This window comes from Salmo salar, chromosome 12 (assembly GCF_965601325.2).
Source record: "Salmo salar chromosome 12, fSalSal1, whole genome shotgun sequence".
Lineage (NCBI taxonomy): Eukaryota > Metazoa > Chordata > Actinopteri > Salmoniformes > Salmonidae > Salmo > Salmo salar.
Window position 1 is genome coordinate 80649354 of NC_138302.1, and position 22895 is coordinate 80672248.

At 42.2% G+C, this 22895-nt stretch overlaps 2 protein-coding genes across 3 annotated transcripts; both read left to right on the forward strand.

Annotated features, from left to right (window-relative positions):
* Window positions 1–2865: 2865 nt before the first annotated feature.
* LOC106565838 (kelch repeat and BTB domain-containing protein 8) lies at window positions 2866–10478 on the forward strand. The gene is made up of 5 exons (XM_014133410.3): window positions 2866–3129; window positions 4260–4467; window positions 4768–5074; window positions 5531–6341; window positions 6926–10478. Exons 1-5 carry the CDS (start codon window positions 3114–3116, stop codon window positions 7387–7389), a joined length of 1806 nt encoding a protein of 601 aa, XP_013988885.1. The 5' UTR covers window positions 2866–3113; the 3' UTR covers window positions 7390–10478.
* A 375-nt stretch (window positions 10479–10853) lies between these two features.
* LOC106565837 (monocarboxylate transporter 2) lies at window positions 10854–21691 on the forward strand. 2 transcript variants are annotated; one of them, XM_014133408.2, is made up of 5 exons: window positions 10854–11012; window positions 11711–11931; window positions 14362–14505; window positions 16150–16992; window positions 20437–21691. In XM_014133408.2, the coding sequence occupies exons 2-5, from the start codon at window positions 11715–11717 to the stop codon at window positions 20697–20699; spliced, it is 1467 nt and encodes a 488-aa protein (XP_013988883.1). In that variant the 5' UTR covers window positions 10854–11012; window positions 11711–11714; the 3' UTR covers window positions 20700–21691. The 2 variants fall into 2 exon arrangements, with proteins under 2 accessions (XP_013988883.1, XP_013988884.1); XM_014133409.3 differs by lacking the exon at window positions 10854–11012 and adding an exon at window positions 11027–11326.
* Window positions 21692–22895: the final 1204 nt, after the last annotated feature.

Consider the following 22895-nt stretch of genomic DNA (forward strand, 5'->3'; position numbering starts at 1 on the left):
TATCTGCATAGTAACAAATGCCCACCTCAAATAAAATCAAATCTTATTTGTCACATGCGCCGAATACAATTTACCAGGAAATGCTTACAAATAAAATCAAATCTTATTTGTCACATGCGCCGAATACAACTTACAAGGAAATGCTTACTTACAAACCCTTAACCAAATCAAATCAAATGTTATTGGTCACATACAGATGGTTAGCAGATGTTAATGCGAGTGTAGCAAAATGCTTGATCTTCTAGTTCCGACAGTGCAGTAATATCTAACAGGTAATCTAACAATTCCCCAACAACTACCTAATACACACAAATCTAAAGGGTTGGAATAAGAATATGTACATATAAATATATGGATTAGCGATGACCGAGCGGCATAGGCAAGATGCAATAGATGGTATAAGGTATAGTATATACATACTGCGGCAGGTAGCCTAGTGGTTAGAGTGTTAGGTCAGTAACTGAAAGGTTGCTGGATTGAATCCCTAAGCTTGACAAGGTAAAAATCTGTCGTAGCCATCATTGTAAATAAGAATTTGTTCTTAACTGACTTGCCTAGTTAAATTAAATATATCTATATATATGAGATGAGTAATGCAAGATATGTAAACATTATTAAAGTGGCATTATTTAAAGTGACTTGTGATCCATTTATTAAAGTGGCCAATGATTTGAGTCTGTATGTAGGCGGCAGCCTCTCTTTGCTAGCGATGGCTGTTTAACAGTCTGATGGCCTTGAGATAGAAGCTGTTTTTCAATCTCTCGGTCCCAGCTTTGATGCACCTGTACTGACCTCGCCTTCTGGATGGTAATGGGGTGAACAGGCAGTGGCTCAGGTGGTTGATGTCCTTGAGGATCTTTTGGGCCTTCCTGTGACATTGGGTGCTGTAGGTGTCCTGGAGGGCAGGTAGTTTGCCCCAGGTGATGCTTTATGCAGACTGCACCACCCTCTGGGGAGCTTTGCAGTTGCGGGTGGTGCAGTTGCCGTACCATGCGGTGATACAGCCCGACAGGATGCTCTCAATTGTGCATCTGTAAAAGTTTGTGAGGGTTTTAGGTAATAAGCCAAACTAACAATGCAGTGTTAAGAAAATGAGAGTTATGAAAATATGTACTATATAAACTAAACTTTAAAAAAAGTAACACAATAAAATAACAATAATGAGGCTATATACAGGGGGTACCGGTACCGAGTCAATGTGCGTAGGTAAAGGATACCTCGCAACCCTAGCGACCCCAAACTGTTCACACCCCTGTTGAACATTTAGAAGCTTTAAAGTACATTTCCCGCAATTCTACACATTTTGCATGAGGCAGATATATATTTTTTTGCTATTTTAAAGCGTATTTTCTGCAATTCGGCTAATTTTTCCATCTCTTATGTGTTTTTATATGATACCAGGGGTCGAAGCCCGACCGATTCAAATGTTTTATTAAATAAAATAAACAAAATGTTGGGGCACTGTTTGTAGTATTGACCTCGTTCTGGGTCCAGATCCAGACCGCAGTCCACCAGTTGAGTATGGGGTCCCTAGGATATCCCTTATTGGGACCATGGTTAGGTCATTGGTGCTGGTTGCCTGGGTTCAAGACCCGCTAGGGGAGACACACTACTCTCACATTCTTAACAATATACTGTATGTTAATGTAATTATTTGGCAACAGTTACAACACCCCTAACTGATCTAATTAAAATTGGTTTCTCATTGAAAGATGGGAATCTGTAGGATTAGCCCTTGAGCACAAATTATTACCACATGTCCACTACCTCTCATAAAAATATCAGTATTTATTCATTCTATATAGTTGAGCATCGCTCCATCGTCTTCTTGTAGTCAAAGTGTGTCAAATATGTGTGTGTGTGTGTGTGTGTGTGTGTGTGTGTGTGTGTGTGTGTGTGTGTGTGTGTGTGTGTGTGTGTGTGTGTGTGTACGTGTGTGCATATGCGTGTCCATAATCTTGTCAACAGAAAGCACTGTAAATGGATCAGTGTTTCACCAATCGGTCTTTGATGGGCTCGGAAACAGTAGCAAGGCATGGTGTGTAATGAAAACGTTTCTTTTTTTTGAGAATGTTTCTTTGGGACCATCAAGTGACACACAGAAATATTACTGCAGCGTTCCCATGAAAAGTGTGTAGAACATTTCTTATCTATTATTCTAAGAACTTGGCAACCATGTTCTGTGTATGTTTGGTGGGACATTAATGGAACATTTTCCTGACCCTCAGAAAACTGGACACAGGAATATTCTTGCAACATTCCCATGCGTGTCTAGAACATTAATATTGGATATTCGGAGAACATGGCAACCACGTTCTGGGTAAATTCTGTTAGACATTTAGGCAATGCTCTCCTAACACTAATGGCAAAACATGCTAAATAGGTTTTCAGGAGTAAAATCTGGGTAAATAGGTTTTACTGGGTAAAATCTGGGCAACATTACAAACACGTTCTCTCTCCTAAATATAATGCTCTGGGCATATATATCTCTATGGTGTATTTATTATATTTATATAAATATATAATTTTAATGTGAAAAGAACATATAGATGAATAGCATATAGCTTTTCCTTTTTCCTGTGTTTTGTAGGATACATTTAATGTATGAAAATGTCTTTGAAAATACAATGCAATAATCTAGCCATTGATTGGGGAAAACAATCAATTAGTACCAGTAACTCACAATTACCTATTTGCGGAACCTTGTGGGCTATGTCAAAATGAGACAATAAATTGATCATCCATTTTTGAAAGGTTGCTTTGATATTTTATTTTGCTTTCTCTTTACCCAAAATAATTTTATTGGCTTGCTCTCTCTTGCGATTGGCTGTCGTCTGTTTCCGGGGCTCACAGTAGTGACGTTTCACGGTCTGCTTTGAGACGATTTTGGCTAGAAGGGATTGAGCTTTTATCAAGTTAACGTCAAAAGTTGAAATGTTTTGCATTTTAGCAAACCCTTCCCATAACATAATTATCCTACGTTAATTAACATAACATGCTGCGTAAATTATCTTAACCTGTTCGTACGAAAAGTCAAATCTAACAAAAGCTGTATCCCTTCTAGCCTTAACCGCTTTGAGCTTGTAGACCAGTTTGAGAAAGACTGGGGGAGAATGGCTGCCAGTGGAGGTTAGCGTTTCTTGATTGTTTGTGTTGACGATTCAAACTTATTTAACGCATTTTAAAGTTCCATAATTCATACTGAAGGATATATAACCGAGATTACACTCTGACAAAAGTCATAGACAATGACTTGTCTTTGTTTTAGCTACAAGTGACGCTGTAAGCGAATGGCTTCTTTAAAAAGTGTGCTAGCTAGTTAGCATTGCTATAACCTTAGCTAACTCGATCAGATAGATGGCTAGCTAGTACAGCCGAGTCTGTAAACAATTGCATGTCTTTGTATGCAAATGACAGTCGTGGCTAATACTGTCAACCTGTTCGTAGCTATCTTAGCTTTTATTAATAGTTGTCAAAGTGTGTAGTTAGGTAGTTGACTAGTTAATATCTACCGCTACTATAGTTATCCAACAGAAAAGTAGGTATGTCCAGCTAGCTAGTTAGCTACAGTACTTAACGTACCCACGTCTCATCCTGACGAAAAATTAATGGTGGTTGGCCAGTTTACTTGGATAGCCAGCTAACTGGCTAGCTCCATTTCAACATCATGAGCACGATATCCTTAACGATCAAATTAGATTCGTGACTATCCGTTAGGTGGTTTTAGTGACCGTTTTGACTGGTTTAAGGGCTAAAAGATTGCTTTCTAGCTACTTTAGCCGGCTAATAATGCCGCGGATGACTTGCTCTGGTGCTATGCAACTGAGTTTCTAATCCGCAGAGCTAGCTAGCTTGTTGTGAAAGCCTCGTTGTTTTAGACGGGTCTTTGTTCTGTCATTAAGTTAACTCGAGCACACAAGTTGAACTGGGTGGGTGATTTCCATGGTACACTGGTAACGTTAGCGCTACAAACAAGACATCTCAAGTATCGAAAAGTAATTTTAGTTCAGTAATAGATTCATGCTACTAATTTCCACGTGTTGTAGTTAGAGTATTTGTTCTCCACTCTGTAAAGTACACTTGACTCAGTTGTTGTGCTGCATATAGCTAGCTAATGATGCCACTAACGTTAAGTAATATTATTTAGTACCAACATCATTTTAAAATCTGTAGCCTTTTGTTTGTGACTCTCGTATGTCAGTATTGTTTAATCCGTCATTTTTAAAAGGCATGTTGTCTCTTTCATGTTTGTTCCATAGACGTAGGCAAGCTGTTACAAGTACAGAATGTGACTCCTGCAAACACAGCCTACAGTGGGGTTGATGCCGTTCATGCCTGTAACATCCTCCAGCAGCTCAAAGCCTTGTATGATGAAGCACAGCTCACAGACATTGTCGTTGAGGTGGACCATGGCAAGACATTTCCGTGTCATCGAAATGTCCTTGCAGCAATCAGCCCTTACTTTAGGTAGGTCAGATATGTGTGAGGCGTTTGCTTGCTTCTAGTCCTTTACATTTGGGATATCACTGAGTTGAGGGAAATGTATTAGCTATGCTGAGTTTTTGAAGGGTCAAACTTATATATGATAACAAATTCCGCAACTAGCCTGAGTGCCAGTTTGTTTGCGCCATCATGCCAACTCTAACTTATTGTCAAGTCAATGACAGCAATGGAGTAGGCAAGAGCCCAAACACATCTGGGACCAGAATAAGCTGCAAAAACCGTTCAAGCTTTAATGCATTTTCTGTTTCCTCTTCTTCCTATCAGGTCCATGTTCACCAGTGGCCTTACAGAGAGCAGCCAGAGGGAGGTGCGGCTCATCGGGGTTGAGTCTGAGTCCATGCACCTGGTCCTGGACTACGCCTATACGTCCAGAGTCATACTGTCCGAGTCCAATGTCCAGGCCCTGTTCACGGCAGCCAGCATCTTCCAGATCCCAGCCCTGCAGGACCAGTGTGCCCTGTTCATGATCAGCCGCCTGGACCCCCAGAACTGCACCGGGGTCTACATGTTCGCAGACGCCTACGGCCACCAGTTGCTGAGGGAGCGCTCCCAGGACTACATACGCAAGAAGGTGGGTTTTATTCTAAGAACAAGCTGTTCTGTTCAACATTTTACATTGTAGTCATTTAGCAGACGCTCTTATCCAGAGCGACTTACAGTAGTGAATGCATACATTTCATGTGTTATTTTTGTTTTTATTAATTTTTTTGACTGGGCCCCCCGTGGGAATCGAACCCACAACCCTGGAGTTGTACACACCATGCTGACCTTGCAAACACCATGCTCTACCAACTGAGCCATGCTCTATCAACTGTTATGCTTCACTTTACTTGCCTTTTGGGAAGGATTAATCTATGGATCTGTTGTTAATATGGCCTTATAACTACAGCAATGTGAGAACACATTGAGTACATATGGTAGATGACACACTAAATAAGATTTAGATAAGTATCTCCAGGTCTGCGTCTGTTAGTTGAGCATGCTGTGACAGATAAAATGTAACATGCGGTGTTGTGCTGTGTTGTAGTTCCTGTGTGTGGCACGGGAGCAGGAGTTCCTCCAGCTCACCAAGGAGCAGCTGGTGAGCATCCTGAACAACGATGACCTGAATGTGGAGAAGGAAGAGCATGTGTATGAGAGCATTGTGCGCTGGTTGGAGCACGACAGCCCTCGCAGAGAGACCCACCTGGCTGAGGTGTTTTCTCAATGCATCCGGCTGCCCCTCCTGGATGACTCTTTCCTCAGCCGCATCCCGGCCCCTTTCGCCTGCGCCCTCTCTCTGTCCAGGGAACCTGCCGAAGCCAAGGCACGTCTCAACGGCTGCTCTCAGCGCCTGGGCATGACTGCCTCCGAGATGGTCATCTGCTTTGACGCGGCACACAAACACTCAGGGAAGAAGCAGACCGTGCCTTGCCTGGACACTGCTGCTGGGAAGGTGTTCAAGCTCTGCAAGCCCCCCAATGACCTGCGGGAGGTGGGCATCCTGGTGTCATCGGAGAATGACATCTTCATCGCTGGGGGCTACCGCCCTAGCAACAGTGAGGTGTCCATCGACCACCGGGCGGAGAGCGACTTCTGGCAATACGAGCATGCAGGGAACCGTTGGCTGGCGCGTTCGCCCATGCTGCGGGCCCGGATCGGCTGCAGGCTGGTCCACTGCTGTGGGAAGCTGTACGCCCTGGGGGGCCGTGTGTATGAAGGGGACGGAAGGAATGCACTGAAGTCAGTGGAATGCTACGATGCCAGGGATAACTGCTGGACTGCCGTCAGCCCCATGCCTGTCGCCATGGAGTTCCACAGCGCTGTGGAGTACAGAGACCACATCTACATCCTCCAAGGTGAGTCGGGATAGTGGAGTGACTATGGGACCTTGAAATGCAGTGGGAAAAAGATTCAGGAGAGGTATTTTATTTTTCCAAGTAAGTTGACTGAGAACACGTTCTCATTTACAGCAACGACCTCGGGAATAGTTACAGGGGAGATAAATGAGCCAATTGGAAGCTGGGGATGATTAGGTAGCCATGATGGTATGAGAGCCAGATTGGGGATTTAGCCGGGACACCAGGGTTACCATCCCTGCTCTTACGATAAGTGCCATGGGATCTTTAGTGACCACAGAGAGTCAGGACACCCGTTTTAATGTCCCATCCGAAAGACGGCACCCTACACAATGTCCCCAATCATTGGGATCTTTTTTTAGACCAGATAAAAGAGTGCCTCCTACTGGCCCTCCAACACCACTTCCAGCAGCATCTGGTCTCCCATCCAGGGACCAACCATGCTTAGCTTCAGAGGTAAGTCAGCCTTGGGATGCAGGGTGGTATGCTGCTGGCAGGTGTAGGAGACTAAATAAAGCTACAGTTCATTCTTTCTTTTTTCAAAATGTGTCTTAACACTGGTGCTTCTTTTCTCTGTTTAACAGGTGAGTACTTCTTCTGTTTTGACCCTCGCAAGGACTACTGGGGCCACCTGTCCCCCATGAGTGTACCCCGGAGCCAGGGTCTGGTTGCCTTACACAAGAACTGCATCTATTACATCGCTGGCATCTGCAGGAACCACCAGCGCACCTTCACCATGGAGGTCTACGACATCGAGCAGAACACCTGGGCCCGCAAGAGGGACCTTCCCTTCGACCAGGCCACCAGCCCCTACATCAAGGCCCTGCTCCTTCAGGGCAAGCTGCACCTGTTTGTCCGAGCCACGCAGGTCATGGTGGAGGAACACGTGTTCCGTACTAGCAGGAAGAACTCCCTCTACCAGTACGACGATGAGGCGGATGCGTGGACCAAAGTCTACGAGACGCCTGACCGCCTCTGGGACCTGGGCCGCCATTTTGAATGTGTGGTGGCCAAACTGTACCCGCAGTGTCTTCAGAAAGTGCTCTAAGAGGGCCTTGGGGAATGGGTGGCAGGTAGCCTAGCGGTTAAAACATTGGGCCAGTAACCGAAAGGTTGCTGGTTCAAATACCCGAGCCGACAAGGTGAAAAATCTCTGTGCCCTTGAGCAAGGCACTTAACCTTCATTTGCTCCAGCGGCGCTGTACTGATAAGGCTGACCCTGTAAAACATCACATTTCACTGGACCTATCTGGTGTATGTGACAAACATTTATTGGGTTGAACCCCTCCGGGAGGAGGGAGCGTGAGGTCCTGCTTGTCTTGTGCCTGATACTGTCCTGTTTTGCACCACAAGGGCAGTCAAGAGTTTAGTCTTAAAGCATTAAAATATAAGGTTTAACACGATCAAATGGGGTGCTTTCAAAAGATTGCAGTATTTGTTTTTTTTCTTCCACTCAGCACCAAATACCCAAACTGATGCTTGTTTTACAGTCCAATGAATTATAAGTGCAATTATTATGTTTGCTTGTTGTTGAGCCATTTTGTTCCATTTAATCTTAAAAGCATATATAGGTTCAAATTTTTACAATTGATTGACATGCAGTTGATGGATCAGATGAAGTACCCTCTAGTTATGGAACCGCGGCATGTTAGCATAAAGTGAAAATTATATATATAAATCATTTTAATTTTATATATATATTCATACGGGTAAGATGAGCAGTGTTGCTCATTGGTAGGTTGTTAGTTCAGATGGAGGGTTTTTTCTGTCTGACTTTTGTATTGATTTGAATGCTGATTGCTCCCTACAGCAAGTTTGTCTTTGTGGAAGTGTGTATTAGTTGTGTATGAAGTGTGCTAGTGATTTAGATAAATGTAGTATTATTGCGTGATCGGTATGATGCTACTTTATAAAACGCATACTTTGCTTTCAAGAGAAGGCCTAAGTTGTCAACCAATGTGCTAATCGGCTTCGTTGCAGTTGGATTTATACTTTTTGAATTCGTAGAATAATGCAATGGACTCTGAGCTGGCATCCATTTTGTTGCAACGAGTTTCACATGCCAAGACAACTTGAGAGAAGTTAGACGATTCACTCTCCACATTGGAGAAACAAGCAGGGCGTCAGATGTGTGGTTGGCCAAGATAAGTGCGACATTTCGAACCAGGCAACAGTTTGCTTTGATAGCAACTTAACAGAAGTCAGATAAGGAATGAAGGGACATGGTTCGGGCTGATGCATTGATTTGGCCAAAGTGTGGGCAGCTCGCTGCAGAATAGTCTTTTCTGTAGCTTTTTTTTTTTTCTTTCAGCATGTCTGGTATTGATTACAACCTGCTTTAAAAAAGTGTTTGGGTTAACCTACCTCTTAAATGCCAAAATGCATTTAAGAACTTGTTTTGGTTCATCTGAAAAGTTGATAAAGTTTCAAGTAGCTATAACTAAGGAAACTTTGCTACAATTAGGTAGGGCTGGGACGATACCAGTATCGCAATACTCGTTAGTATTGTGGCAAGGAAACAAAACATGAAGCAGATTTAACTTCTTTAGGATAACAGTTCTAACGTTGGAAACAGACCTCATTATGTTATCCGGAGTCACCGTTATTTATTTTCCAAACTATAGCACAATATTTTCCATACAGCAGGTTTTTACAGGGCCAAAGAGGGTGGTCTGCTTCGTGTTTTCATTTTTGCCATTGATAAAATATTGCAATGCTGGTATCGTTACAGCCCTACGTTTAGGTTTACGCTAGTTGAAGTGCATTAGATTTTGTTTTCAAGCTTAATTTGGGTACTTACCTTTGCTTGTTGAAATGTTTCAATATTTGCCTGTGTGGCTGGCTGCTGTACAGTAGTTGTCTGAGGAGGAGTAAAGTAGAGATTGTTGGTGTGTAATTTAGTGCAGATCCCAAGGGGGATGTCATTGTGCCTATGGATGGGTGGGGGCATCCAGATAGTCCTGTGTGTTTAGCCTGGCGAGGTAGTGTGTCTCAAGTCTTATTTATCATTGCACTGAATCACTCTTCAATGGTCCGTCACTGCAAACTTGACCAAGCAGCACCCACCTGGACAGAGCATTACCACAGAGTGCTTCTTTTATACATGAATCCATCTGTATGCTATGACATTGAGAAAAACTAACTATTGGTGCTGCTTTTTTGATCTTGTATATATTAAATGAGTAACAGCAATTGAGTGATGTTCTCTGTGGAACTGTAACAAATTCAATGACGTCAATTTCCTCATGCAGGTTCCTGTGTCATCTTTGCACTACATATGATCATTTATTTGATCTCATATTTAAAGCATTTCCCCAAAATATATCATCGACCACAAAGCAATCTTGGGAAATGCAGTTCTGTCTTCACAGAATTTGAAATGGAGAGTAGTATAAAAACATTCTGTTTGTAGCTGTGGACATGAACTTTTGTAAAGAAAAATAGTGCACATTATTTGGCACTGGTTTGATCTGGCCAGAGCAGTGCCCTCCATGGGTGAGGAAGGAGAAAAGGGGTTTCCCCAAATGCCTAAAAACTCAGTCACATGGGAACCAGGAATGGACAACTCAGGATTTCTATTGATAAACAGTACTGTATTTAAATGTCTTGTTTCATGTGTAATATACGTTTGCTGTACTTGCACAGTTTTTTACAACTTTTTTCTTTTATAACTTGAAAAGTAGAAATGTTATTTTCAATGGCTGTTTTTCCATTTTCTATGTTTAGTTATAGTAGAGCAATTCTGTTCTGTATCTCACACAATATGAATCTGCTCATAAATTTAAATATTCTCAGTAGTTTTGCTTTACCAAAACTTCACAATAAGCAGATCTGTAACTCCGATGTTACATTATCTCCAACACATCAGTTTTGTGAAATAATAGTTAAAGCAACGAATCAGCCAGTCAATGTGCTTTCTGTGCAAAAGATATAGTTGGCCTTGTGTGGCCATGCCCAAGCTCATTCAAGCCCTGTTATGTATGCATCCTGCATGGATGGCTACTACCAGTGGAATCTTACTGCTTTTCTTTTTGTTTGCTGGTTTGTCTGTGTAGTTTGGGGAATAGTGGTGGTTGAGCTCAACTGTGAAATTCACATTGCACATAATTTGAGAATAAAATGACAAGTGAAACCATAGTGACTTTTTTTTGCCATATGATTATTTGGTGCTGAATGAATGTTTGCTAACCTTTTATTCCCCTTGTAGCCTATACTCCGTGTGTGTTATGCATATGTGTGTATATATTATATGTTTGTGTATATGTATGTAGCTATTTTTGAAAGTAGGCTAACCTAGATCACATTCATGTAACATGTTATGAGACATGATGCCATCACCAGTTAGTTACAAGGTTGCAACTTTTGTAACAAATAGACCTAGTTGACATCCCTGAGTAGCGACATTCTTGTGACCTTTTTAGTGAAAGATAAGACAATCAGAAATAGATTTGTGTTTGGCTAAAAGATAAACCGGCCAGAATTGATAGCCTAGGAGCCTAAAATGCTAATTCCTAGACTTTTGGGAGCAGAAGACAGTCACCGTTCTAATTCAATGAACCAATAGGGGCAAATGAGGTACACATGCCTAAAGGCGACTGAAAAATCTAATCGATGTTTCAGAAACTTTGTGCGTGAACTGGGAGTTTAAGTTCTGCGCCATTCGTCACCAAGGTAAGATCGTTTTATTTTTTGTCTTGCATCCAATGTATAATATTTTGACGCGCGTCAACTTTCTGTTGTGTGTATGTATTCCAAGTCGGATATCCACGTGTACAAACCACATTTGAGTGTTCGTTTGCTGAGGGTAGCACAAATCATTAGGCTACTTCTGAAATGACATTCTTAGAACCTAAACTAAAGAGCCCTCGTTCGTTTACGTGCTGCGGTGTGCGTCTCATCAGGTAGACTGATGCAACTTCCATATCCCCCTGAGACACGAACAAAAACTAGTTTAGGATTTCTTTCACATAACATAAGTCTTGGAGGTAAATAAAAAGTGAACAAATATTTTTTATATTTTATTGTAAGTGCAAAATTGGCCTCATTAGTGGCCATTATGACGAATATATGACCAAATTAATATTTCAGTCAATGGGTACAGTAGATGAAAAACAAAGTTGCGGCATCCGGGTGTCCACTACAGAGGACATTTCTTAATAAACTCGTATTTAGGTCTTATTTAATGTAAAAACAATATTACACAGTCCTGACACCCTGAGTCAAACAATTGGTTTGGGTAAATAAAGTGATGATTTGATTGACTGCTCTCTGTGGTGATTCATCTGCTTTCTAAAAAAAGGTACATTCAAGATGATGTTTTTGCTTTCATGAAACACTTAGATCATCATCCTCCTCCCCTCTATCAACAGAAACATGTCCCCTGCACCAGCATCTATTCTGCGGGACACCCCTCCGGACGGGGGCTGGGGCTGGGCCGTGGTGTTTGGGGCCTTCATCTCTATCGGCTTCTCGTATGCCTTTCCCAAAGCCCTCACTGTCTTCTTCAAAGACATCCAGCTGATCTTCGGTGCCTCCTACAGCCAGATTGCATGGATTTCTTCCATCATGCTGGCAGCAATGTATGCCGGTGGTGAGTAGACATGATGTAGCCAAGCAGCTCTGAGTCAGCATTGAGTCAATTATGACCACAATGTACAGATTATGTATTAAGGGATGCATGGCTTGTATGGAGCGTTGCAGTTGCTTGTTTTTTCATCCCTAAAATGTAGGCTTATATCTTCCATGTGAGGACTCATTGTAATACCTGTAACTGATCAAGAGTAATGAGTACTGCTGTGTTCAAATTATTAGGAATGCCTAAAAAGTAAAGTCTTAGTGCAGTTGTCTCCTCTAAAATCATATGTATTATTCAGGGATAATAACATCTGTTTGTAGTTTATTTAGTAAGTTTACTAGTTTAAGAAAATACTGTAGTAGGCTATCTAAGATAAAAGACAAGCAATTGTAAGTAACCTAACCTACTTAATCATGTTCATAGAACAAGCACCTTGTTGCCTCTTACTTTAGTATAATGATATTTGACAGCAACCTCTTTCATCTTGGAAACCTGTAAATATAATATATTGAGTAAAACTAACTGCTAAACCAGTGGCTGCGTCTTGCTGCTTATTGTTAGGCTTCATATGGAAGGGTTAGAAATGGGTTGTTCATGTGCTTTTGCATCTGACCAGAATTTGGATGTTTAAACAAACTCACTCTTTCACTTATCACGTGCAGCGGCAGGTGATTCACCCTGGGGCACGTGCAGTAGGCCATCATGGAGTGATCCAGGTCACAACTGTCTGGACTGTCAGTTGCAAATGTTATTTATTTAGTCTATCCTTGCTCTGTTTGCATGAACATTTGTATATTCATAATTGTCAGTCTGTGGCTCAAGTGTAAGGATGTTTTATAATGCACCTTCAATGACTCATTAGATGACACTGAGATATTATAATAGAATGATCCAGTTGAAGTTGGAGGTAAATCCATCAGTGGCTGCAAGGTTAAAAGACGACAGGGCGCCTGACTCACCTGCATTCACCAGCATAGAGAATTCTGTGAAATATTTCCACGCACAGTGGCAGAGGCACATGTCTTTATCATATTGTCCTTGACTCGGCTTTTACAATGTCACACAGTGGAAAACAGACAGGGAATATATCAGACATGGGTTCAGTACATTTGGTCCTCACAACAAGTCCCTATGGGACGAACGGGACAGCATTTCAGGGGACCTATGACTTAGGGAGCCAGAGTGATAAAGTTCTAATGGGTGAGGAAATTGTGATGATGTCTGGGATGCCACCCCAAAGTGACACAGTCACTAGGAGGACAGGGTCTATATGTACACCTAGTCTCTATATCCACACAGGGTTTGCTAGGCTGAATGAATCTGTTCAAGCAATAGCTAAGGTCACTGCTAGGATGACATTTTTTATGTAATAGCTAATCCAGAGATTTCTTCTGTATCTTGTAGATAGGTAAATATGAAAGTGTATCTTTTTATCTATAGATTCAGCTGTAGTAAAAAATTTTTTTAATGCTATAATGACTAAACATAGCATTTTACATTGATAAAAAAGGATACAAGACTAGATATGGAGAAAGAGTACCTCTGGAAATGATCATAAGCAGATTTGATAAAAAAACAAAACAGAAATAAAATGAGGATGCAAGTTATTATTTGAACATGTGCAGTGTACAGCTGCTTTTATATGAAGTATAACACCAAGGTCATTGTCATAATGTCTAATTGACATGTGAAATGATTTGTTTTTTTACATTTAGCTCGTCCTTTTGATGTGCATAAGTCCTGATCAATGTAGAACGATTTAAAATGTGTTTTTTAATGTGTGAAATCAATTTTGGACAATGGATTCAGCTGTATGCCAAAACTGTAATCTTCTTATTGTTTACTAGGAATTTTCAATGATCACCCGCCTTGCAGTATCATTCCAGCACTGACTAGAAAGGCAGCATGTTGAGATTTCAATATTCGTGTCAGCCTACATATTTTTTTGATTGATGCTCCCTCATTTTTTTTGTTAAATGAATTGAAGGAAATGATTTAGTGACTATTTAAATCCTCTGGTTTTAGCAGGGAACAGAAGTGGGTTAGGTTGTGTGATGCTAAAGGACTGTTGTACATATTCTCTGTGGCAGGGTTATGAATGAAGGATAAAGAGAGACAGAATATAGAAGGCTATTTAATGATATATCACACTTTTTTGTGGGAACATTATCAGGAGAAATGCAAATTAGGCACTGGTCTGCTTTGCTTATGTAGGTAAGATAACTATTTAGAACATCAGCTATCTATTCACGCCCGACATGTTACTTTGTGTGGATATTTGAACAGCAGTGCATTAGGGGTAACGTTAAGATCAAGGGTTAGGTTTCGGGAGGGATCTATCGGTCCGATGTCAACTGCCTATCCATTATCTCAATGCTGTATGAACCTAAGACGAACACTTTCTCTCCCCTTTTCATCTCTCCTCTCTCACTTTTTTCTTTGCAGGACCTATCAGCAGTATTCTGGTCAATCGCTATGGAAGCCGGCCTGTGGTCATAGCTGGTGGAGTGATGTGTAGCGTCGGTATGGTAACTGCTTCTTTTGGCAATACCATTACGCATTTGTACATATGCGTAGGAGTCATTGGAGGTATGGTACCCACTCACTCCATACATTTGATTGACATGGCTTGTTTTGTGATTGATGTGTATATTATGTGTGGGCCAACAGAAACAGAAATCACTTGTTTTTAATGCCATTAAAGTTGACTAATGAGAGATACTAATAGTTTCTGTAGGCCTAATCCATAAGCTTACTATATGCTCTAAATGTGAAAACCTAAGCAATTGAATTATTGGTTCTATTAAAGATACTGTAGTGGATTCATTATACATAAAACACAACTTTAGATATAGGCCTCTGAGAGTTTTCTTCAGGAAAGACATCTGGGACGATGGCTGGACTGGTTGGATGTTGTGTATGTGAAGTAAAGTGTGAGTGAACTAGTCTCCTGACTGGGTCTTAGACTTGTTTACCCCACCGCTAGACCAACCCTCTCCCATCTCTCAACCAGCCCTGGTGGTGCTCCTCTAGGGGTGCATATCCTCCCTGGGTGGCCCAGGTCTCCCTGGCTTGGCTGGCAAGCAGTCTGTCTGGGCCCAGGGAGTCTCTCAGCCTCTGGGCTTGGGCCAGAGCACTGTGAGGACAGCGCAGGTGTAATTAAGATGGTGTCATTCCGGTTTCCAGAGAGCATGGTCTACCAGGACCCCTGTTCTTTCCCGTAGGCTCCAGTCCTGGTCCCCTCACGGGAGTCGCCGCCATCCTCCACCCAGCGAGATTCATTAGCCAGCACCAGACCCGCAGGCCTGGAAGATTAATAGAGGGAGGAGGTGGCTATAGCTATAGGGCCTTGTGTTGTGTTGTGCTCTCTCTGCATCCCCTCTGCCCTGGCCCGGTGAGATGCGCTAGCTAGGCTAACACACACATCCCTTTCTCACATACATCTTACCAGTCCGTTGAAAGCTGCCACAAACACCCTGTGAGTTTAGATGGTAGTTGAGATACAGAACCCCTTGTAAATGCAGCTACCATTTAAATGGAAGTGATTTCTTAGTTTGTACCCTCTAAAAGAGACAAATAATAAATACAATTAGTATTCATTTCTAATCAGTGTACTTTAATGAGCCTCCTAATTCGATCAAGTTGAGATGGCCATAATTGTTGACCACATCTTTAGACAATGGAGGTGAAAACGAATCAAAATCTGCGTTGGCATTATGCCATTTTAATCCAGGAAGAATGCATACTAAGAACTATTTTTTTTATCTGTGAATTTCGTAAAATAAGGCTTTGGAAATTGTGTAGCTCAGTGGGCATTAGTGTGGAATTGTGAGCAGCAGACATTTAGCAAATGTTAGAATGATGGAATGGGTCAGTCGAGGTCGCTACCTGAAGCTCTTCATCTTAAAGTGAAGACTCATTTAGAGAATAAGATGCTCATTTACAGGCTGAAATGCTACTAAATTGGATTTTTGGGAAAGGAGGTGGTAGTGAATGGACTACCCGGAGCCTGTAATTTATTGCCATTTAAATGGAGAAATCATTTCTGAAATTATTCCTGCTTTCCTTAATGAGATTTTAGTAGGCAATGTTCAATGAGATGGAACCTTAATGTGCACAAAGTAGAATTGGTCTTAATTTAATCCTGCAGTACCAGGCGTTTATGTCAAGGTTTTAGCCTCTGAAAATGGAACTTGTGAACGTGACTGCTCTCCTCTCTTGTATTTCCCGCAGGATTTGGTCTCTCTTTTAACCTCCAGCCATCCGTCGCCATCATTGGGAAGTACTTCCAGGTCAAGAGGCCGTTAGCCAATGGGCTGGCCATGGCAGGAAGTCCAGTCCTCCTCTGTACCTTAGCACCTGTCAACCAGTTCCTGTTTAACCAATTTGGCTGGAGGGGCAGTTTCTTCATCCTGGGAGCTCTGCTGCTCAACTGCTGTGTTGCCGGCTCTCTCATGAGGCCCATTGGTCCAAAGCCAACTGGAGACCAACTCACGCAGACAAACGGAACCCCAAAGAAACCTACCACCGACCGGTCTGAGGCCCAGGTGAATGGACACAACACACAGTTGGAGAAAGGCTGTTTGGACAACTTCAACAAGTTTCTGGACCTCTCGCTCTTCAAACACAGGGGCTTTCTGATCTACATCGTAGGGAACGCGGTGATGTTCTTTGGTTTCTTCGCCCCTGTAGTGTTCCTGTCCCCTTACGCCCTGAGCCATGGCTTCGACGAGTATTCCTCCGCCTTTCTCTTGTCCATCATGGGCTTCGTAGACATGTTTGCCAGGCCGTTGACAGGGCTGATGGCTAACACTAAGTGGATCAGGCCCAGGATACAGTACTTCTTCAGCTTTGCCATCATCTATAATGGTTTATGCCACCTGCTGTGTCCCTTGGCCAGTGGGTACGGGGGGCTGGCGGCCTACTCAGTGTTCTTTGGCATAGCGTTTGGCATGGTGTGTGCCCTGCTGTTTGAGACGCTCATGGACCTGGTGGGGCCTCAGCGGTTCTCCAGTGCAGTGGGACTTGCCACCATCATAGAGTGCTGCCCCGTGCTCCTGGGACCACCTATTGGAGGTAAGCCTTCACGCTGCACACAGCCCACAATCCCCCTCTCTCTCAAGTTAATACACAACCATACAGCTCTTAGACAACTAATGCTATGACACCTTTAGACAAACGTACTCCCTATTGACAAAGGACAAGCACTATTTTCCCTTTAGTCAGCAAACACTCTCCCTCCATTTCCCCCAAGACCACCTCTCCATGGTTATTCAATACATGGCTGACAGTATCCCAGTGTTACGCATGGACTTGAGAGAACCTTTATTGTCAGAGTATAGGAAAAGTCCTACTTTAGAATAACTTGGGTAAATAAAGCAGAAAATGGATTTGGAGCAGAGAAAACCTGCCAGTCAGTTGTTCCCCTCTTTCTCACTCTGCTCCTCGTTCACGGCCGTGTGCTGCATGCTGCATGGTGCGGGAGTGGAGCCCAACTACTTTCCAGGGTGTCATTATTGTAAGACATTCCAGTAGAATTGGATTATCATCGGTGAGCAGGGTGGCCTGGAGCGCACGGCCTGCCCAGAGAAAAGCAGTAATTGGTCACGGTTATTTACTGTTGTAAATAAGCCGGGCCGCTCTGGCTTTCAGGGCACGCCCGCTAGAGGATTCGTCCTCCACACAAATGATGGAACATTTTTCGGAGCTAAAAAGCCGTAAGGGTAATCAAGGTCTCTCTGCGACTCTTTCTCTGTCTATTTTCCCCTTCTCTCTTTACCGGGTCCCCTCGGTCTATAATAGACCTACTGCAACTGGCTGCAAACACAAGCTTAGAGAGTTTCAGTTATTGGAGTTACGGAAAACTTTGACCATTGCGATGTTACCAACTTCATTTGATTAGCTGTTAATACAAGTCAAATCATTGACCCTAACCCCAAATCCTAATTAGCGTGCACAATCTGGTACACGTTACTATTAAAACGATAGCATAAATCTCTTTCAGAATCTAAGGTTTAAGATGAGAAAGGCCTTTCCCAATAATAGCTTACGACTGATGAAATGAACATACGGAGTCATTGTGCAAGGTTATTCCAAGACGGCTCTTCTTTTTTTAAACCACAAGCAGTGAGTTTTAGAGGACCTTTTTCCTTTCATGCTTTTTTGAGTGTGTAATCAAAAAGGTTATGTTTCCCGCCCATATTTCACTGAGATTACTAGGGATAGCACACATTTAGAAAACTCTGTCTCCTACAGCCCACTTTCATTTTGCTCTTATTTTGGCACAGAGGAGAACTAACAATGCTAACATTCTCTGCTCAGCCCAAGCTGTTAAATAACACATTTCCATGGAAGTGAACTTGCTTAGTCTTTGAACCACCTGTGGGCTTTCTCTGACAGAATACAAATGTTCTCCTCAGAATGCTGCTAGAGCCCATCTCATTTCACAGTCTCTGAAATGGCAGACAGACACAAACGGTGGAGTGAAAAAAGAGGGAGAACGGGCTCTGTCAGAACACACTTCTCTTCTCCATACAAACTGGTTGTCTGTCTAGTCTGTCTGGTAGACGTAGGATCACGTTTGTTGGCATTCCTATGCTTCTCTCTCCTCTGCAGAGTTTTAATGAGGTGTAAATGTATAGTCCTCCTGGTTGTTTTGTGCGACCCTGTTCTGAGGTGCTCATTTAATGGGGGTAAATAAGCGCCTCCCTGCACGTTGAGCGTTCTTCTCCAGAGGGCAGAGTCTCTACATTTCCCCTTACAAGTCTCCTCATTACAGCCAGCCTCGTCATGCCGCGCCGTGCCTCCGCCCAAACCTGGGGGTCAGCCTAATTAGGAGAAAGTGAGGTAATTGGTGTAATTAGCCTTTTGCTTTCGGTGTTTAATGAATCTCAGTTCAGACTTCACTCATTAGAGGCCCGTACCTGGACCATAATGAAGCTATGAATACATTTAAAAAAGAGGTGACGCTGCCAGATGGACTTAATTACCATTCAGCCAATCAAGGGTTGCCTTAATGAGGGTGATGGTCATCTGCACACACCCACAGGATAGAACGCCATTAATCAGACCATGTCCCTGTTGCTGCTTTGTACTGGACCACGGGCAAAGTGACCTCCACACGCACACACACACGCACAAACACACACACACACACACACACACACACACACACACACACACACACACACACACAAACAGAGTGAGAGAGACAAACTCATGCCCCCATCATCAACTGAATTGAAAATTGACTCATTAAGACCTGTCTTTTAATTGGTTTACCGAACCTGAAAACTACCCTTCTATTCAACAACCTAACTCTGTGTTTATGTATAGTGGGGTGTTGTGTTGATTGTCTCTCCCAGATGATTCAATAATGCCAGACTCAGTAATTGACCATTACTAACTGATGTTTGTGGGAAATGAGTCCATTACAGATAAACACCTCAATAAAAGTTTGAAATATAGAGAGCAATCAAAGGCCCTGTCTCATTGCACAAACAAGGCGACGTTACATAAGATACGTAAAAGGGATGTGGTTAAATCATGTAGTGTCGCTCTGCTGTGGCTGTTCGAGTGCTTGGGACTATAAGTTTCTTTCTGCATTTTTATAAAAATTGTGTTATTGACATAGCCTTGTTCTGTTTTATATTCTCTACCTATATAATTCATGTTGTTAAGTTCAAAACAATACAAGATAACATTTTGCCGACACCATTCAAACCATTGAGGGTTCAGAACTTTAAAGCCAATTGTCTCAGAATCCTCTTTTTACAGATAGAACCTTCTAGTCCCAAGCCCTCGTCTTATACTTTCTAAAGTTATTCATTGTGAATGAATTAGTCAATGACCATCAACTGGGCATACAATAGCTTGGGAAAGTACACTGTTGTCACAGTTGATCTTCCCTTCATTAATCAATTTAGTGGTTCCTACAAACATCTGACTTGCATGATCCTGCAAATTGTTATACAGTATTCACAGACGGATGGACAGACAAATGATTAGATGCACACTCTGGAGGCTGAGTGAGTTGGGGAGGACTGCAGATCGATCCAGGGGGAGGTTCAAGAAGCTTATGGCTCCAATCTGATATAAACTCCATTTGTCACTTTTCCTCTGAAGCGGGCTAGATTTTGATCGTTTTCAGAATCGACATGGCCACACTCCTGATTTGTTCTGGTGCAGCAGCCCAAATTGCCTTCCCAGAGAGCCGTGGCAAGCAAGGTCAGGTGTAATGGCTCCATGTCATGTCTCCAGTAGGATCTTTTACTCTACAGAACAGAGTTTGAAAAGCACATCTAAACCATACCCATGTTACACCTCCTGATTCACCTCGTGGAGAGAGATGGGGAAAGGCTTACCTTAACCCATAACAACTTGTTGATAGGAATATACTATAAGCAGGGGGGATTTTGTGGGCATCTTGTCTAACTATCCTTCATATAACTTAACTTTTTATCTGATGGGGGGAAAACTTTATGTAACCTTCAGTAACATCTCCCCTCTCCTCACCTTCAGGAGCCTTGGTGGACACCTTTGGTGACTACAAGTACCTGTACCTCATGTGTGGATCGGTGATGGTGTTCGCAGGACTCTTCCTCTTTGTTATGAATATCTACAACTACAGGATGCTGGAGCGTGAGAGGCGGCAGGAGGAGGGACAGGTAGAGGAGGGCTGTGAGAGCCAGGACCAGGAGATGGGGCTGAGGGAGAGGGGAGAGCCCTCCTCAGAGGAGCAAGGAGAGGCAGGGAAGGAGGCTAAGAAGCAACAAATCCCCTAGGGAGACGAATCAGAAACGGAAGAGACTAAATTAAGCCATGCATGATACCACTGTTTACAAGTACACTCTCATATATTGATGCCAGTATATCAGTATATAGGCCTACCCAATACTGTATATAGCCCACCCCCACACACATACACACACACATACACACACTACTACTAACCTTGGAAGGGGACACTCATGAAGTTTTTTCTCTTATGTTGTTTTTTCCCCATGTAGCAGTTTTTCCCCCATGCTGACAAAGGCTGTTTGGAAAGAAGTACTTCTGACTGTATGAGATCAAATAACTGTGTAATCCTTTCTGGGCCTTTATTTATTTATTTCAGCTGCCAGGTGTGCCACTCCCCGCTAGTATCGCAGTCCCAGCTAGTATCACTTTTTTTTTGTGCTCAGTAAATTCTCCTGGCCCTAGGTATACCGTATAAGTTAAAACCAGCTAAAAATTATATTTACATTTATATTGAGTGTTATTCTGTGAATTTTGACAGTTAAATTCACATGTTGTATCAATCATGAAACTGAACACACGTTTGCAGTTGAGATGTGTGTCACGTACATGCTGAGGATGTAATATTTCAGCCTTGAGGTAGTCATGAACATTTTACTCTTCCACCTGTATTGATGTTCCAATGAGTGGATGAAGAAGGCCACATGTTTTTACATGCACTGTTACAGACATAATGATGTCATTTTATATTCTTGTTCAGGATCCATTTCTATTTGAATATGACCAAAATAAATGTCTGCTTTTACATTTTCACATATAGATCATAGAATGAGTGCACAAACAGTTTCAGCTGTTATGAAGTCTATGATGACAACCATGTAATTCATGTCTAGATAGGTTGTAGCTTTGCATTAGTGTTTTTTGAAAGATGCGTTTATTGTTATAAGATACTGATGGGAACTCACTTTTTTGAAGAACTGTATTTGAAGTAAATATGATTGTTGAGTAGAGTGCTCAGCAATAAATGACATCATTATCATTCAGTATTTGCATATAATTATTTCATAAAGAAATTCTATCAATTACAATTCACCAGATGTGAATACCCTGTCACTCACCTGTGTCTACTCATGTAGCTATTGAAATGGGTAAGATTATTGTTTCTTGTAGTTTTACCACTACAATTCAGCTAAGACAAAACCATGTCTGTGTTCTATTTCTTATCAGCATGTTTACATTGGGAGAGTAAAATGACAGTCAACATGGCACCCAACATGGTGTCAAAGCCAGATTTACAATGCAGCCATGACTGTTTATTTGTAGCTGTGTCCAATTTTTCACGCCAATTAGAACGCTGTGTAACAAGTTTGAAAATGTCAGCGCTAAGGGTGTGACTAGCTAATGAATCAAGGCCCCGATGTTCCAGGCTAGCGCTCTGAGCCGCATGCAGTCTGAAACACTCAACAAATCACTATGCCAATAAGTTAGAACACACACCAGCCCACTGAGCCCAGTCCAAGGTCCTGGGACATGACAAGGTGGTGAATGCCACAGAGACCGGGGGATGGTCGCTAAGTCTGAGGATCTTATTATTATTATAATATTTTATTTCACCCTGTTCCCTCCACCCTGTTGACCCCCTACCCAACCCCCATCTACACACTGTGTGTTCCCATAATGCCCCTTTATGCTTTTCCACAGGACTTTGAGGTCATGTTGATACAATCTGGTCTCAGAGCATTTCGTATTATGTTGTACATAAATCCGAGACACTCCATTTAGTATGATTTGTTACGTTTCATATGGTATGTATAAATTTGTGGATGTCCATCACCCATTTCATATGATATGTTATGAATTACCATTTGCAAAATGTATGATATGTTATGGATTCTGGCTAGGTGGCTAACACTAGATAGCTGGCTAACGTTAGTTAGTCTAGGAGTTAAAGTTAAGTTTTGGAGTTAGGTTAATAAATGGTTAAGGGAAGGGTTATTTAACATGCAAAGTAGCTAAAAAGTAGTAAGTAGTTGAAATGTTGCTAAAATGCTAAAGTTGTCCATGATGAGATTTGAACTCGCAACCTTTGAGTTGCTAAACATTTGTTTATTCATTAAGTAACCATCTGTCTTATGTAACCATACCAAATGTAACATACAGTGCATTTGGAAAACCCCTTGATTTTTTCCACATTTTGTTACCTTATTCTAAAATGGACTACATTGTTTTACCCCATGACAAAG